Here is an 18,181-nt window from a genome sequence, read left to right on the forward strand (position 1 = left end):
ATGCAAATACAATTTTACTCTATTTATGTGCACCTTAAAAGAACTAAAAATATATATATATATATATTTTAAATTAATTTTAATATTATGTTATATTCATATTTGTTAAAAATATTTAAATTTTATTAAATTTAAAATTAAATTAAAATCTAAATAATAGACCCAATACATATTTTGTCAGATCTAAATAAAGACAAATCCAATTTTACATCCCCCATAAACGCTACTAATTAATGCACTGAGTAGGGGCGTTGAGCTGGAAAGGTGCCGCTAGGATCATAATAACAAGTAATAAGGGTGCCTTCATCATTGTCGCAGTCACCTCTTGCGCAACCTAAATAAGTTGATGCACCCCAAACAACTTGAACGTAACAATGACAACTGGCAGGGTTACCATCAATGCATTTGTTAGATTTGGGCTCATAGTTTTGTTTCTGTGCTACCCATGTGGCCACTGCAGATGCTGCTGAAACACGATTCGGATTATGTACAATGTTTTGGCCGTAGTTACTACCAAAATGATGAGGTATAGACATTCCATAACAATCTGCAACATGTTCATTCACAAACTCATGAGCAAGTGATTCTAGTTCTTTGTCCCACTTCAATGGCTTAACACCAACTTTAGCACGTGCAGCATTATGACCTTTAAGATAGTCCATTGCAAAATTTTGACTCGATAAGCACCATGGAATAATGCTTACGAAACTTATTACCATCAACGAAATCTTCAACAACCTTTTCATTCTCTTAGCTCTAAATTAGGGAAAAGAAATTCGATGATTGCAAAAATTAAATGTCATTGTGTTTAGTGTCCGACGATTCATGGATATATATAATAACCATGCAATGATTTATTGGAGGTTCAAAAGGCCAGTAACAAAATGAAACAAATTGTATAAATAATATAAATATTAGTTATTAGAATGGAATAATCGTCGAGCCAATGCAAGAGTCTAATGAGGTAAAACCAATGATAATAACGATGAGACATTTAGTTTTGATTCGGCTGTATGTACACAACTTTCTTTTTAATGCTTCAAGGATCATAGGTTTTATTTGAATTATTAAGCTCTTGGCATGTTCATTTTTGCGTCTCCAATAATTAAAATTATATTAATAGCTCTTACCATGTTCATTCACTATAGGTTTTTACTTGTTACTAGCTTTTCAAAAATAATAATATTTGAAAGACAATAAAAAATTAATTCAAACAATCTAAAATTATCATATTTAATTTTTAATAATTATTATTAAAATAATTATATAATTTTAATATAAAAATATATAATTATAGTTGTTATATAATTATGAGTGTTATGTCAAATGAAATAACTTAGTATTACCGTTTTAAAAAAATAGAAGATATCATAAATAAATAGCTTTTTTTTCAAATACTTTTTGGTAATTTATTTTCGACTATTTACATGGTATATTGTTAATTTGATCATTAAAATGTACTTGCCAATATCTTATTATAATTAAAATACTTTTCTTTATATAAAATTAAAGAATTTTCTTCCACTTTTTTTTCCTCTTAATTTATTCTTGTTCTTTTTTTATCTTCTATTCTATTATATATATATATATATATATATATATATATATATATCATCTGTTATTCTTTTCTATTATCTTAATCTATTATTTTTGTTTATTACATTTTTACATATTACCAAAATTAAACAATAAAAATATATATCTTATTTTATAATTAAAGTTCAATTAAAATATTCTCCAAATTAAAATTCATTACATCTCTTTCTATCTCTTTTTCTAAATTACCAAATAAAAAAGTCTAATATGCCATTTAATACAATAGGGAAACTTTTACAAAGGAGATTAGAATGACAGGCCAAAATTCTAATATAAGAACACGTTAACAATGTCAACTGATTATCAATCTGTTAAGATAAGTTTTAAAATAGTCTCTAAAATTGCACTCAAATTTTAAAATAATATCTGAAATTAATAATTATTTAAATTTATCTTTAAAATTATTATACTCCAAAACTCATAATAGTTTCTAAAGCATTTTTCGTCTATTAAAAAGCTAAACTACTGGACTGATTTCTATTAAAACGTCGTCATTTTATATATATATATATAAAATAACAATCCCCTTCCAAAACCTTAATCCCTTCTTCTTTAATTCTGTTCTTCTTCTTCTTCAACAGATCACAAAAATAAAAATCAGTAACACAAAATATCACAAAAAAAATCAGCATCAATCAAAAAAGATCAATCAACTTAAATAGCAAGCATCAATCAACCTAAACAGCAACAAGTACAAAAGATAGTAACAACAAAAAAGTCAATAATAATTACAAAATAGAAAACAGCTAAAATCAACCATTGTTGTTATATTGAAACAGGATCAACTGTAGCAATCACCCAAAACATTAAAGAACAATAATTAAATAACTAAAAAATAAAAAAAAAACTCACCATGGATGCGAGAGAGAACCGAGCCAGAGAAAAGAAGATGGAGACAGAGGGAGACAGAGAGGAGACAAGAGAAAATCGCCGATGCGCGAGCAGTAACAGTGACGACTAGACATGGAGGCAGAAGCGAGCACTGACGGTAAGAAACGAGACGATGTGTTGACGCAGAGGGGTTGACAAGCGGCGGACGACGAGGTGGAGGCTAGCGAGTGGCGCGGCAACAAAACGAATGCTGGCGAGCGGAGCAGCGATAATAAAGAAGGTTGAGGCTTTATGCTCTGTCTCTACCTCTACTGTGTTTGAGTATGAGAGATTAGGTTGGAGAGGGGGTGATGAGCGGCGCGGCACTAAAATGGAGGCCGGCGAGAGGCGGCGACAGCGAGGATTGAGGAGAACTCCATGTGTTTAGTGTTGTGAGTGTGAGAGTATGGTTGGGGAGGGGGAGGGCGTCAGGTTGGAGAAGGAGAAGGGAAAGGAGAAAGGTCTCAGGATGGAAAAGCAGAAGGAGAAGAGGAAGGAGAAGGGCATTAGGTTGGGGAAGTAGAAAGGAAATGGGAAGGGGATGGGTAAGGGGAGCGTGTTTTCTTCAATTTCCCTTTTTATTTTTCAAAATGACGTCGTTTTAAGGTTCCGATGAATGGAAAGCGTTTTAGAGACTAGTATGAGTCTCGTAGTGCAAGTTCAAAGACGAAATTGGGTAGCTATTAATTTCAAGGACTACTTTAAGACTCGAGTGCAATTTTAGAGACCAATTTAAGACTTGACAAAAAAATTAGCAAATCAAATTCTAAATCGGTTTAGTCTAATATTTTGATCGTTTAAAAAAGAAAATTGGTTAGAATCAGTATATATAAACCAATCAAAACCGATACAAACCGACAACAATTAACAAAAAAAACTTTTTTTAAGTTTAAACTTAAATTCTATCCTGCATGTGCAGTTTGATTGTTTGCGTGCCATTAGGCCAAGCTGCTTTCATTATATTTATTTGGAAAAGTATGTGGAACCAAAAGGGGATCAGCCAAAAAATAAACAAAACCACATTTTGTTTAATTAATTTAATTTTATTTAATTTTTAATTTTTGTTATTAATTGCCGTATTCAACCAAATCACTCCTTGACTTTCAAAAAACCATAAACCTATCCTAGGATCACGGAACACCTCATCAAAGCGGTTTCAAAATTCAGCTTCCCTTTGGTCAAACCCGAATCATCTTTCTTTTCCATTTGGTGGCGCAATTCATCGTTAGTCACTGACGGCGCCGATTAGAACTTCCCATCGCAGCGGCTATGGTGCCAACCTCATCAAGTCAAACAATCAAAGATAAGGCTACGAGATCATTACCGGAACAGAGCATCTTCCATGGCCTTTTCACCCACTGAAGAAGGATCAATTACTACATTCACCAATCCAACACTAGGCGATGAACAATTTAATGTGGATGAATTAGACATTCAAGAACAAGTAGGGTGCAAGGTATGTTTCATAAGCTTCTCATTATTTGTTTTAAATTTTGTAACAACGTGGTATTTGAAGCACCCTTATTCATGCTAATTTGAATTTTTTTTACTTCAAAAACTATATTGGTTTGGAGAATTCTGGCACATTTATATATTGAGCTGAGCAAAAAATAATTGCTAAACACTTACCCATCATGTGTGAATCATTAGAATTACCATCATTAAAGTATGCTTGACTCCCATATTTTGTGATGCAATTTTCTTTGATGCTTTTTATACGACTCAGTAAATATATAGTAAGGAATGTTCTTAACTTGACAAATGCCTTTTTCTGGTTTCTTTAATTGTAGTTCGACGAAATTACCGATGTCGTTGTGACTAGAAAGAATGAGCTGGACGATGGATGCCAGGTTTGAATGTGCTACCTAGATGTTTATAGTTCATGCTAATAAGATGTTTCTTAAGCGACATTGGACTTTTCACTATGTTAATTTTGTATTATTGATTAAGAACAGATCATGTCCTCTTTCTTAATGGTATGTATGCCTTGGCAAGGTTTTTATGAGATGGGAATATGCTTTGATTTCACACTTCACTTACTTCGTAAGGGTAGGATATACCAACTCGGCACATGCCTTCAATTATAGTATAACTCTATTAATGAGTGCTTTATGATTCCTCAAATATTATTAGACTTATAATGACATAGGATGAAAAAAGTAGATTGATGATTGTATACTTCCATAATGCATAAGATATTACTTCTAGATTTATTATGATAGTATTTTACTGAAATTATTCCCATGTTATTATATAAAGGTGTTTTGTGATTTGTAAACCTATCAACTCTTTTTTGTTTTTTTTTTTTTAATTCAAAAAGCTCATTTATTTGAGATATTATTATAGTATCCTAAGAATTTCTATTAAACACTTACTGTGTTAGGGCTAGTTTAATTCGTATATAATTTTGTGTATTGACGTTACAGTTGCCGGATCATAGTGGCGTAGGTGAAGAGGAAATTTCAGTTGTAGGAATGAGTTTTGGTTCGTTGCCTCTCGCACAGAAATTTTATGCAAACTATGCAAAGAAAGTTGGGTTCGTTACTAAAATCAGGAACACGAATTTTGACAAGACGCGGAAGGAATCAAAGATACCGGTTAATCAATCTATTTACTGCACGCGTGAAGGTTATCGAGAGTCTAGGGTGAACGCAGCAACTCGAGCAAATAGAATTACAGCCACGAGATTCAAAGCAAGGATGTATGTCGTGCTGGACAATGAGAATGAATGTTGGGTTGTGTCTAGATTAGAACTGAGGCATTCTCACCCTTGTTCGGCTGAGAAAGCTGTCCATTATCATGAGTACCGGGAGCTGACCATGCATGCTAAGTGCGTTATTACAGATAACGACAAGGCTGGAATAAGACCCAACAAGACGTATCTAGCACTGGCAAACGAGGTTGGTGGGTCCGCAAACCTGGGTTTTTCAGAAAAGGATGTCAGAAATTACATCACACGTAATCTCCGATGTTCCGATGACAACGAGGACTTCCAGGGGATGATGAATTATTTTGTTCGAATGAAGGAGATCAATCCCAACTTCTTCTATGCAATAGATGTTGACGATGCTAATAAGTTTAGGAGCGCACTTTGACGAATGGATTTTTGACGGTTTAGAATTTCACAAATGAATTCTCGTTGCAAGTATAGTCTCTAAACCAATCGCTAATCCTTTCATACAAAAATTTGTTTGTCACAAGTACAAACCCCTAAAATCTATAAACTGAAGTATTTAAACCTCGGGTCGTTCTCCCTAGGATTTACAATAAAGTGTCTTGTTATTGGTTGTGAGTTATTTTGGGGTTTTTTGATGAGAAACATGAATGGTAAATGGTAAGAAAACTTTATTAACAAAATGGTCTTGGCAAGATTTGGTTGTCAAGGGTCTTCATCATTATCACTAGCCACAAGTATGGTAGTTGCAAGGATTAATCCCACTTAGTCATCCTTAAATCAATTAACAAAGGAAAGTCAAGTGAGCTATATCAATCCTAGTCCATAAGTCCTAGCTTTCCATTAATTGGATTAATGAAGGCTAGAGTTAATGGCTATCAACTAGCAATCAATTGGACACTAGTGACTCAAGAAATCCTAAGTTACCTTCTCAAGCCAATAACATAAAATCCTATTCTAACATCCTCTCAAGCATTTCATCAAACACTTGGAAGGCACAAAAGGAAAGTATAGTAAATCAACAACAAGAATGAAATCTAACAACGATTATTGAAAGGAAATAACAACAACAATCAAAAGAAACACATTTATTATGAATTACTCTTATTGAATTGAAAGAGAGTAAAAGGAACAATACTAGATCTATAACAAAATACAAGAACAACATAAAGAAAATTGCAATAAAAGAATGGAAGAAGAATGAATGTAACAACAAGGAATTGAGAAGATAGAAGTAGAAGAAGATGAATCTAAATCTAAATCTAAGAACTAAACCTAATCCTAATCCTAATTCTAGAGAGAAGTGAGAGCTTCTCTCTCTAAAACTAACTCTAACTAATGATCTCCCAAAATTAATCTATGGAAGTGAATGTGTTAATGTCATGTCAATCCCCTTCAATCCTTGGCTCTTATATGCATTTTGGCGCCAAAGTTGGTTGCTGAAACCTTCCCAAAATCGTCAGGCACGTGTTGCCTTAATGAGGTCATGTGCCATCATCGGCGCGTGCGCGCATGGTACGCGTGCGCGCCCTTGGCCTGTCTCGTAATGTGCGCGCGAGCGCCTTGTGCGCGTGCGCGTGCATGGCTGACTTTGCTTCTTTGACTTTTTATGCTTCTCTCCATTTGTATGCTTCCTTCCTTGCTTCCTTTGATCCATGCCTAGCCTATTCCATCCTGAGATTACTAACAAACATATCAAGGCATCTTATGGAATCAAAGAGGAAATAGAATTCATCAAAATAAGACTTAAAAAGCATGTTCTTACACTTAAGCACAAATACGGGAGAGATTACGAAATCATGCTAATTCCTAGGCTAAATGTGACAAAAGGCTATCAAGATGCTCTAAATTCAATACAAAACAAACCGTCAAATTGGGGTTTGTCAACCTCCCCACACTTAAGCCTTAGCATGTCCTCATGCTAAAATAAGAAGGAACTAAGGGATATGACATTAAATGAATGCAACTAAACTATATGAATCCTATCTAAATGCAACTATCTAAACAAATGGAAGTGCTTAGTTCAAACAAATCAAACCCCAAGAGAGCATGTGTAAGCACAAGAGCTAGGCATATAGGAACTAAGTCCAAACCACAATTGTATTGAATTATCAAAAAGAGTTCAACTTGCAAGAATATAGATAATATTGGTGAATACATGTGATTGAACTTTTGAACCCTCACCGGATGTGTATCCGCTCTATTCACTCAAGTGTTTAAGGGTTAATTCACTCAATTCTCTTCTAATCATGTTTTCTAAAATTTGATTTTCTTCTAACAATCAACACTTATTCAATGCATGCATACATTCATCATGAGGTCTTTCATTTAGGTTGTAATGGGGTTAGGGTCAAGGTAGGATCATTTATGGTTAAGTGGACTAGGATTGAATCTTTGATTAACATAGACTTTCCCACCTAACCTATTTAATGACCTATACAAATGCAAGCTATCCTAACTACCCATTCTTCACTTTTTTTTCTTACATACTCATGCATTCTTATTTGATTCATAACACCTATGCATTGATTCCTTTTTATTGACTTCACTTTGGGACATTTTGTCCCCTCTTTATTATATATTTTTTTCTTTTTCATCATCATATATTTTTTTCTCTTTTCTTTTTTTTTTCTTCTTTTTCATTCATTTTTTTCTTTTCTTTATATACTTCTTTTTTTTTCTTTTTTCTTCTTTCAAACTACATACAAGAACATCAATGCATAAGGTCTTTACATTTAATCAATACATGAATATGTACCCAATTCCTAAACATGAAAGTGTACTACCCCTTTTATCCTATCCAATGTTCCCAAGCCTCACCAACTTGAATAATAAATACTCTCACTAGCCTAGGCTAATCAAAGATCCAAACAAGGACTTTTCATTGGTCTTCCGCCTTGGGCTTGTAATGAGCTAAATTGAGAATAGGTTGGTTAATCGTAGGCTCAAATTGGCTAACAAAGGAATATAAAAAGGGTTGGCTATTTGGGTAAGTGAGCTAATGAAATGATGGCCTCAATCATGTAAATGCATAAATACAAGAGATAAATGGACATATAGAATCAAGCAAATCAAGGATCATAATCATAGAAAGAGAGCAATTCCACACAAGAATGGGAGATAAGTGGTTATAAAATGTAACCACATCAATAGGCTCAAGTCTCACAAGCTTGTGTTCTTAGTTCAATACATGCTTCACAAAGTATGAAATTCAAGCAAGTTTCACCAAAAATTTTCTTTCAATCAATTGGGTTGATGCCCTATATTTAAACTTCTTGGAAACTTTCAATGTTCGACTAAGCATTGTTGTGATTGAAAAATTCAAAAATTTTTCTTAGTTCACCCTTTCCTTTTTCACTTAAAACCAATATGTTATGCAAAAAGGGTGGCTAAGTATTTGCAATTCAAAGTATGATTTCTAATCACAACCACAACTAAAAAAAATAAAGATAAACAAAAATGTATAAAGAAAAATCCAACTAAAAGTACGGAATCTATCATCCAAAACATCTAAAAATATCCGTAAGCATCAAAATATCTAAAATCCAAAATAAGCAATAAAAGTATCCAAAGCAAACTAGAAATGCATCAAAATATATACAAAGATGTGCAAAACAAGATAACTAGGCCGAAAAGTTCACCGGTTCCCAAATAATGCTACCGGTGCCCTCCCCACACTTAAAATCAAGCATCGTCCTCGATGCTAAACCGGAGGATCAGTGGGAGGTACAACGATAGGCTCTGGCTCGGGCTGTGGGACCGGCTCCTCCTGAGTCTGTGGCGGCTCTGTAGTGTCAGGGATATCCTGATGAACCGGTGCCTCCGCATCCTCCTCCTGATGATCCTGCTCATCGGAGGCTGGAGAATCGGGAAGCGGAGGTAGCTCAGCACCCAAAGAGATAAGTGCCTGGTCCATCCGATCCAAACGGCGTCTAACATGGCGTCGCTCGCGCTCTAGGAATCGGAATAGACGCTGAACCAGGAGATAGGTAGGCTCAGGTGCTGCTGAAGGATCTGTAGATGATGAAGGAGCTGCTGTGGAGGATGATGGTGAAGGTGTCCCAAGGACAGCTCTAGCCCGTGAGTGGCGTCTCGCAGGTGGTCTCTCGTGCACCCAACCACCCCAGGGGATAGTAACCTCCCTGTCATCAGCATCAGGGGGCGGTGGTCGCACATCATCGTCCAACCACGGGACCTCAGCTAGGGCCGCCATACTCGTGACCAAGGTAGGAAATGGTAGTAGGCCACGAATATGCGCCCGCCACATACACTGTCGGATAAGCCTAGGGAAAGAGACCTCCTTTCCTTCCATCACACACCCAATCAGTAGAAGCATCTCCATAGGAATCTCAGAAAAGTGGGTGGTGGGTAAGATATAGCAAGCGAATATCATCTGCCAAGTCTTGGCCTCGCGAGTCAGGTGAGTAAATAGCATCCCTTTCGGCTTGGTGTTGCTGGCATCCATAACCCATGTGGCATCTGGTATCCCAATAACAGTCCTGAGGGCCTCATAATCAAAAGTCATGCTGTGTATAGCTAACTCAGCCTGCTGATGGGCACACAGCTCATCGGGGACATGGCGGCATTGTAGCGCCTCCTCAATCGCAGTCTCAGTAATCATAATCTCCCTACCCCTCACCTGAACCGAATCCAAAGTTGGGCGGAAGAAGTTGCAGTAGAATTCCTTCACCCAAGATATATTGATATCACCCAATTTCCGGTCAACAAAGTCAATGCCCAAATCAAGGATCCGACCGGTAATGGACCGTCTCACATCATTAGGTAGAAGTAACTTCTTCTCAATGTTTAGCTTTGTGGTTCGATATCTAGAAAACCGGAGCTCACAGTATAGGTTGGGGAATTTGTCCGGGTTGGTGGAAGGCAATAACTGGTTTTCTTTTTCCTCATCATTCAATGGGTTCTTAGCATAATGCTTGTAGATGGAAGGAATGGAGGGGGTAGAGTGTTTTCTCTTCTTTGAGGTAGTGGCTATGGCTTTGCCTTTATCCGACATCCTGAGAAAATATGATAGAATATATAAAACATTTAGCATGTAGCAGAGAAGGCATGTTCAGGATACCATTATCAAAGAATAATCATGATGTTGCAATGAATATGCAAAAGTGAACAAGTAAACCAAGAAAGCAAGCTTCATTAAAATCAACAACTCATATTCAAAGGGCAATAATATCATCAATTCTTTGAAAAAATTGTTAAAGATGGGTAAAGGTGAGTGGAAGTTAGTTGGTTAAAGAAATTAGTTAGTTAGAAAAGTAGATTAGTGATATGATGATATTGATGCGCAATGAAAAGAAAAGTTGTGGTTCATGTTCACAGTGAATAATGCAAATCCGGGAAGTCAAAGAGAACGGTAGGTTGCCCAAAATTGAATTAAAGACCAAAATGAAACTAATTTCCTTGAAAATCGGGCAGCATTCCGGCTTAAAATTGGACGTTCCCGAATAACAAAAGAGCACAATTAGCACAGAAAACAACATCAATTAGGCACAGTAGCAGTGGTATAGTATTCAGGCAACAAGAATTGCATAAGAACAGTCCAAAATCAGCATATAACACCCAAATAAGCAGACAGCAATTAAGCACATACGGAGCACTTATCAGGCCTAGAATCCTCTATCCAGCCCTAGCTACCTAACCGCAATTATTTCTATCTAACCTAACATGCAAAGTTTGAATTTAACTAACTAACATACAATTAGACTAATTAACAGAAATTAAAGAATAAAAGAAAAACAAAAAAAAATCGAGTGGAACCTGGGAGCAGAGGAACTGAGTGTGGAAGAGAAATGGGGAGTGGAATAGGGCCAGGAGCTGCGCCGCCATGGAGGGTGGCAAAGGAGAGAGAGGAGAGGGAGTGTATGGGAGAAGACGAAGTGAATGAAGGAAAGGAAAAGTGAGGAGCAATGGCGGCCGCGGTGGACGGCGGCGGTGGTGGCCGCGGACAAAGGGAGTGAGTGGAGGAGCGAGAGAAAAAGGGAGTGAGTGGAGGAGCGAGAGAGAGGGACGTGGTGGTGGTTGAGAGAGTGTGTGCGTTGGTCGGAGGTGGTGGCCGGAAAGGTTGAGGTGGTGGTTATGGGGGTTGAGAGGAAGAAGAAGGGGAAATGGGGGAAAGTGCACTGCGGCGCAACGTTCTTCGCGTATTAGGGTTCCCATTTTTTTGAATCGGCGCGGGCGCGCACCTTGCGCGTCCGCGTCCCTTGATGAAACTCGGGACCTACGCGTGCGCGTACCGTGCGCGTGAGCGTGGATGAGCAAAATGGGAAAGGGACGCGTGCGCGTACAGAGCGCGCACGCGTGCATGGGGTTGGGCTGGGGGCTTAGAGTTGGCCCAAGTCAGGCCTAACTCTCTGGAGAATAGCCTAGGAGCCTTGCTATCAGATTGGCGCGCACGCGGCATGTACGCGTCCGCGCGCATTGAGAGGAATGGAGATCCACGCATGAGCATGCAATGCGCTCAAGCGTGGGATGGCAGAAGTGGTAAGGGCGCGTGCACGTACCGTGCGCGCACGCGTACGTGAGATTGGGCCTGAGGCTTAGAATGGGCTTGAGGCACGCCCAACTCTCGGGTCCTTGGCTCAGTTTGGTGGCAGCACGCAAGGACGCGCGCGCGGCAAGTGCGCGTCTGCGTAGGTTGATGATTTGTGACAAGATGGCGCGTACGCGGCAAGTGCGCGTCCGCGCGAAGCAAGTTGGGCCAGGGGCTTAAGGTTGGCCCAGAACTGGCTCAACTCTCTATGGATTGGCTCAATTGTTGCAGCAGCAAATCTGCCGCGCCCGCGTGTATGTCCATATTCTTAAAGACGGCGCGCACGCACGTTGTGCGCGTCCGCGTGTAATATGTTAGGCCCAAGGCATGATGTTTGCCCAAAGGAGGCCCAACTCTCGGGAGTGTGGCTCGTGGTGCATCCACACAGGGGCGCGTGCGCGTACATGGTGCGCGCGCGTCCAACCCCCTCTCTTTTTTTTTTTTCAGAAAACAAATTGCTGGGTGCTCCCCTTAGTGTTCACAACTCTTATTCACTTAACTATCATACAATTCACAAGAAATGCAATTTTTGATATTATTTATCTACTACTAAACATAACATGCATATGACTAAGCTAACAATTAAGTTGTACAAACAAATTTGTATGAAACATCTACCTACAATGGTAACTCAAATCACTTATTAAGTAAATTTAGAAGAGTGGAAAGAGTTTACCATGGTGGGGTGTCTCCCACCTAGCACTTTTAGTTTAAGTCCTTAAGTTGGACATTTTGAGAAGCTCCTTGTCATGGTGGCTTATGCTTGTACTCATCCTTGAATCTCCAAGGATCTTTGCTTCTCAATTGGTTGACAGAATTTCCAACCATTTTTATTAAGTTTGGGCAGAATTCCACCCAAAATACGAGTCCCCATATTTGGTCTTCACATAGCGAACCGGGATCCCATATCTTATTTTCGCATCCATCCGTTAGTTGAGTTTCATGATTTTGACGGATGGTTGGATGGCGTAAATGTGGCGGACACACAGAATTCTCTTTATTCCACCAATGCTTCCTTCTAGATCCATACAAAGTGATCCTTGTCCCAACATCATCCCTATACTTTGAGGCCTTGACCTTGATGAGCTTAACACCTACTTTCCAACCACTACACAACTCATTCTTACTTTTAATTCCACAAAGAGTTCTAAGTTGACCATCATTTTCAATTAAACCATATTCAAGTGAGAAATTAAAGCTTAGGGATAGAGATTTTACCCACTTAAATATTGTATTGGATGGCAATTTGGGAAGAGAGGCTTCCCCACACTTAGACAATGCAAGGTCCACTTCCTTGTGCTCTTCTTTAATTGTTTCCACCTCTTCACAATTTTCTTCAATTTCAACCTCATCGTCTTTGTTACGTGGCTTGGTGTTATCTTCAAAAACTTCATCTTGTCTAATGAGAGGCGATTCAATTTTGGATAAAAATTCATTGATGAATGAGTTCATCTCTTGATCAACCTCTTCATATTCTTCAATTTCAATATACACCATGCCATTTCCGTCTTCCTTAGGAGGTTGTGCACACTCTTCTATAATATGAGCTTCATGTCCAATGGGTGAGGATTCCATTGTAGAGAGAAATTCATCCATGATTGAATCCATCTCTTGGTAAGCCTCTTCTAAGTCTCCAATGATGATATGCCTTGGAGGTTGCGCACCCTCCTCCACATCGATAGCAAGCTTCTTGGGAGAGTGCTCCATGATGCTACATTCCCATGGACTTTCAACATCTCCTAAATCTTCAACCACTTCTTCCTTTTCTTCAATGATCATAGGCTTCTCCAATTGTTCCAACACAAAACTCGACTCCTCCTTTTCCACCGAACTTTCCAATTTCTCCTTCATGCTTTGTTCTTCTTTTGACGTTCCACATGGGGTCACGGAAGCACCTTGAGTGTTCAAGCATTGGTAGGCTAAGGTAGACACTACCTTGGTCAAGTTGGTCACAAACTCAAGTGTATCCCGCTTCATGGCCTTTTGTCCTTGAAGTAACAAAGTGAGAGAATCGTCTATTGGGGCTTGTGGTGGGTAGGAAGGTTCATCATTTTGGAGAGAGGGTTCATAATAGGAAGGTGGTTCTTCTTGGTAAGGTTGTGGAGATTGTGTGTATTGAGGTGGTTCTTGGTAGTAATCTTGGTAGGGTTGTGGTGGGTCTAAAGGTTCTTGCTCATAATGGTCATAAAGATATGGTATGGATGGTTGGTTGTATGATGAGTATGGGTTATGAAAAGGTGCTTGGTATGGAAAGGCTTGTGAGTATGGTTGAGGGTTATGTTGTAGGTATGGTTCATAGGCATATGGTGATGGTGCTTGGAAATCACAATGTGATTCACCATAGCCATTGGATTGGTATGCATCATAGAATGGCTCTTCTTCATAGTGCATTGGTGGGGGTTGTTGCCATGAAGATTGATCATAAGCATATGGCTCCTCCCACCTTTGATTGTCCCATCCTTGATACATGTCATCATTGAAGTTCCCCTCACCTACAACACAATTAGAACCAAACTCATAGCCAAAGTGAGAATTCATAGTGAAAGAACAAAATAAAACTAACAAAAATTAAGAAACAAACAAAAGACAAACCTATTCACAATATTCACATATGTACAACAACCAATAACACAACACCATTGCAAATCCCCGGCAACGGCGCCATTTTGACGAATGGATTTTTGACGGTTTAGAATTTCACAAATGAATTCTCGTTGCAAGTATAGTCTCTAAACCAATCGCTAATCTTTTCATACAAAAATTTGTTTGTCACAAGTACAAACCCCTAAAATCTATAAACCGAAGTATTTAAACCTCGGGTCGTTCTCCCTAGGATTTACAATAAAGTGTCTTGTTATTGGTTGTGAGTTATTTTGGGGTTTTTTGATGAGAAACATGAATGGTAAATGGTAAGAAAACTTTATTAACAAAATGGTCTTGGCAAGATTTGGTTGTCAAGGGTCTTCATCATTATCACTAGCCACAAGTATGGTAGTTGCAAGGATTAATCCCACTTAGTCATCCTTAAATCAATTAACAAAGGAAAGTCAAGTGAGCTATATCAATCCTAGTCCATAAGTCCTAGCTTTCCATTAATTGGATTAATGAAGGCTAGAGTTAATGGCTATCAACTAGCAATCAATTGGACACTAGTGACTCAAGAAATCCTAAGTTACCTTCTCAAGCCAAGAACATAAAATCCTATTCTAACATCCTCTCAAGCATTTCATCAAACACTTGGAAGGCACAAAAGGAAAGTATAGTAAATCAACAACAAGAATGAAATCTAACAACGATTATTGAAAGGAAATAACAACAACAATCAAAAGAAACACATTTATTATGAATTACTCTTATTGAATTGAAAGAGAGTAAAAGGAACAATACTAGATCTATAACAAAATACAAGAACAACATAAAGGAAATTGCAATAAAAGAATGGAAGAAGAATGAATGTAACAACAAGGAATTGAGAAGATAGAAGTAGAAGAAGATGAATCTAAATCTAAATCTAAGAACTAAACCTAATCCTAATCCTAATTCTAGAGAGAAGTGAGAGCTTCTCTCTCTAAAACTAACTCTAACTAATGATCTCCCAAAATTAGTCTATGGAAGTGAATGTGTTAATGTCATGTCAATCCCCTTCAATCCTTGGCTCTTATATGCATTTTGGCGCCAAAGTTGGTTGCTGAAACCTTCCCAAAATCGCCAGGCACGTGTTGCCTTAATGAGGTCATGTGCCATCATCGGCGCGTGCGCGCATGGTACGCGTGCGCGCCCTTGGCCTGTCTCGTAATGTGCGCGCGAGCGCCTTGTGCGCGTGCGCGTGCATGGCTGACTTTGCTTCTTTGACTTTTTATGCTTCTCTCCATTTGTATGCTTCCTTCCTTGCTTCCTTTGATCCATGCCTAGCCTATTCCATCCTGAGATTACTAACAAACATATCAAGGCATCTTATGGAATCAAAGAGGAAATAGAATTCATCAAAATAAGACTTAAAAAGCATGTTTTTACACTTAAGCACAAATACGGGAGAGATTACGAAATCATGCTAATTCCTAGGCTAAATGTGACAAAAGGCTATCAAGATGCTCTAAATTCAATACAAAACAAACCGTCAAATTGGGGTTTGTCACACTTTGGGTAGATGCAAGGTGCAGGGCTTCGTATGAATATTACGGAGATGTGGTGTCGTTTGACACCACATACAGAAGAAATAGGTCTGTATATGTATTTGTAAATAGCAAGAGCAGTTATTTCTGGATTTTCTAGTGTTGCCTCACAGTTGTCGTTGCTCTTTTCACAGGCATGGTCTGCCGTTTGCATCCTTTGTAGGTGTAAACCACCATGGGAAGTCTACTCTTCTTGGCTGTGCTTTACTTGGGAGCGAGGAGATCCCTAGTTTTGAGTGGGTGTTCACGCAGTGGGTGAGATGCGTCGGATCTGCACCAAGGGGGATTATCACTGACCAGTGCAAGGCGATGACTGGGGCTATTAGGAATGTCCTACCCGACACTGTCCACCGATGGTGCATCTGGCACATAATGAAAAAATCACAATTCAAGCTTGGTGGATACGCTAGGTACGGAGAACTGCATGCAGTGATGAACCACATTGTGTGGAATTCTCCTTCGATTGAATCATTCGAGTCTGATTGGGCTGGTTTCATCAAACAATTCAAGTTAGGCCAAAACAGATGGTTAGCAGGTAGGTGATTTGTGATTTCTAGTTGGTTGAAATAGATTGTTAAAATAAATCCATTCTGTTGGTTTCTAGTTATCTATTTATTCACATCATGTGATTTGTGCCATCTAGATTCTGTTCATATTGTTTTTATAAGAAATGTAGCTGATTTTTCCATCGCTGGCGACAGTGGATGTTCCTTTCAGTATATAAAGAGATGTTTTTTCTATCAGTGTGTCTGGATATTCCTAACCATTTGTTTCTTTTGGGCAGACCTTTACGCGAATCGACGGAAGTGGGTTCCAATATTTTTCAAGAGTGAATTTTGGGCAGGCATGAGGATTACACAGCGTAGTGAAAGTATGCATGCATTTTATGGTGGATACCTGCATTGCAAGAGTGGGTTAGTTCAGTTTGTCCATGAATACGACAATGTCCTCGGAACCAAGGAGCAAAAGGAGCTGGAAGATGATGCTGCAGACTCGAAAGGTTTTATCCCATGTATAGGGAGCACGGGCATTGAGAGACAGTTTCAGCAGGAATACACCAGTAGTATGTTCAGGATTCTTCAACTAGAGGTAAGAAAAAAATCGATTGCGTGGTCCGGTCAATTGAAAAAAAAGGAGATACAATTTCTATTACTGTGGACGAGCAGAAGTTTTTCTGGGGGAAGCCAGTCTACCATGCTTTTAGGGTCGACTTTGACCCTTTGAGTCAAAAGGGTCAGTGCAAGTGCAACAAGTTTGAATCCGCTGGTATATTGTGTTGCCACACCCTTGCGATCTGGTCATACTACAGAGTTGACATAGTACCGAGCTGCTACGTTCTTCCTCGATGGAGTAAGAATGTCATCCGCAAGCACACTTATGTCAAGAGTAGCCATGACGTGGCTCGGAGTGATGAAAGCAACAACTTGTTCAGGCATCTGTGTTCAGAGTTCTATAACGTTGCGCAGGAGTTTGTTGCTTGTGATGAGGAAGCAGCCATCTTGCGAGCTGCCCTTTGGGATGTAAAGTCCAAGCTGATTGATTACCGTGCCAGCATGCGTTCCAATACTGCTGCTGCGTCTCAGAATACCGTGCCCACACAGAGCACAGGCGGTGCGGTTGTACATGATATTCAAGGACCCTCAAGAGTCAAGACCAAAGGACGGCCTAAGGGTAAGAGACTTGGAGCAGAGTTGGACAAGTCAATTAAGAAATCAATGCAAAAAAGGAATAGGAAATCACACCCGGTATATGTTATCTGCGGCTTATATTTTAAATTTTTATATATCAATGGTGTTCTTGATTAATGTATGTTGTTCTGTTTGCGTTGTGCATCTTGTAGGATGAGGTTCACCTTCCGTCAGATAATGATCATCATGGGTCCCATAATAAAAGATGTGAGGATTCTACTATGTGGAACTCATCAGAAGGTGGCGGATTCATGCACCTGTTGAATTCCTTTAGGCATATATAGATAGGTTTCTTGGTTTGGGTTAGGTGTCATTCTTTACATACAACACTAATAAACTATTCCCTTTTCTATTTTGTCACCAATGGTTATCATGTTTTATTGTAATCTTTTTAATGAAACAAAAGAGAAGACAATAAAAATCACGATTGATAAATGGTTTAAATCTACCGTGAAAACGGACCAAGAGAATTTAAAACCAAAAAAAATAACAAAACGCATTGATATCGCAGTGCAGTGCACGCAGTCGCTAATGTGTAACGCACGAAACAAAGAAATCATATACAAAATCATCCAATTTACAATGTGAAGAAACATTTGAATCCCTACCAAAGACACCATCCACTAAATATCAC

The 18,181-nt window shown here is 38.6% G+C and overlaps 2 protein-coding genes across 2 annotated transcripts; one reads left to right on the forward strand and one right to left on the reverse strand.

The window, feature by feature from the left end:
* Positions 1-230: 230 nt before the first annotated feature.
* On the reverse strand, positions 231-662 carry LOC130956611 (pathogenesis-related protein PRB1-3-like). Its single transcript, XM_057883643.1, has one exon. The coding sequence runs from the start codon at positions 660-662 to the stop codon at positions 231-233; it is 432 nt and encodes a 143-aa protein (XP_057739626.1).
* Positions 663-15,834: 15,172 nt separating this feature from the next.
* LOC130956612 (protein FAR1-RELATED SEQUENCE 5-like) lies at positions 15,835-17,831 on the forward strand. Its single transcript, XM_057883644.1, has 5 exons — positions 15,835-15,907; positions 16,023-16,394; positions 16,644-16,948; positions 17,026-17,604; positions 17,700-17,831. The coding sequence occupies exons 1-5, from the start codon at positions 15,835-15,837 to the stop codon at positions 17,829-17,831; spliced, it is 1,461 nt and encodes a 486-aa protein (XP_057739627.1).
* Positions 17,832-18,181: the final 350 nt, after the last annotated feature.

The sequence above is a fragment of the Arachis stenosperma genome, chromosome 10 (genome assembly GCF_014773155.1).
Source record: "Arachis stenosperma cultivar V10309 chromosome 10, arast.V10309.gnm1.PFL2, whole genome shotgun sequence".
NCBI lineage: Eukaryota > Viridiplantae > Streptophyta > Magnoliopsida > Fabales > Fabaceae > Arachis > Arachis stenosperma.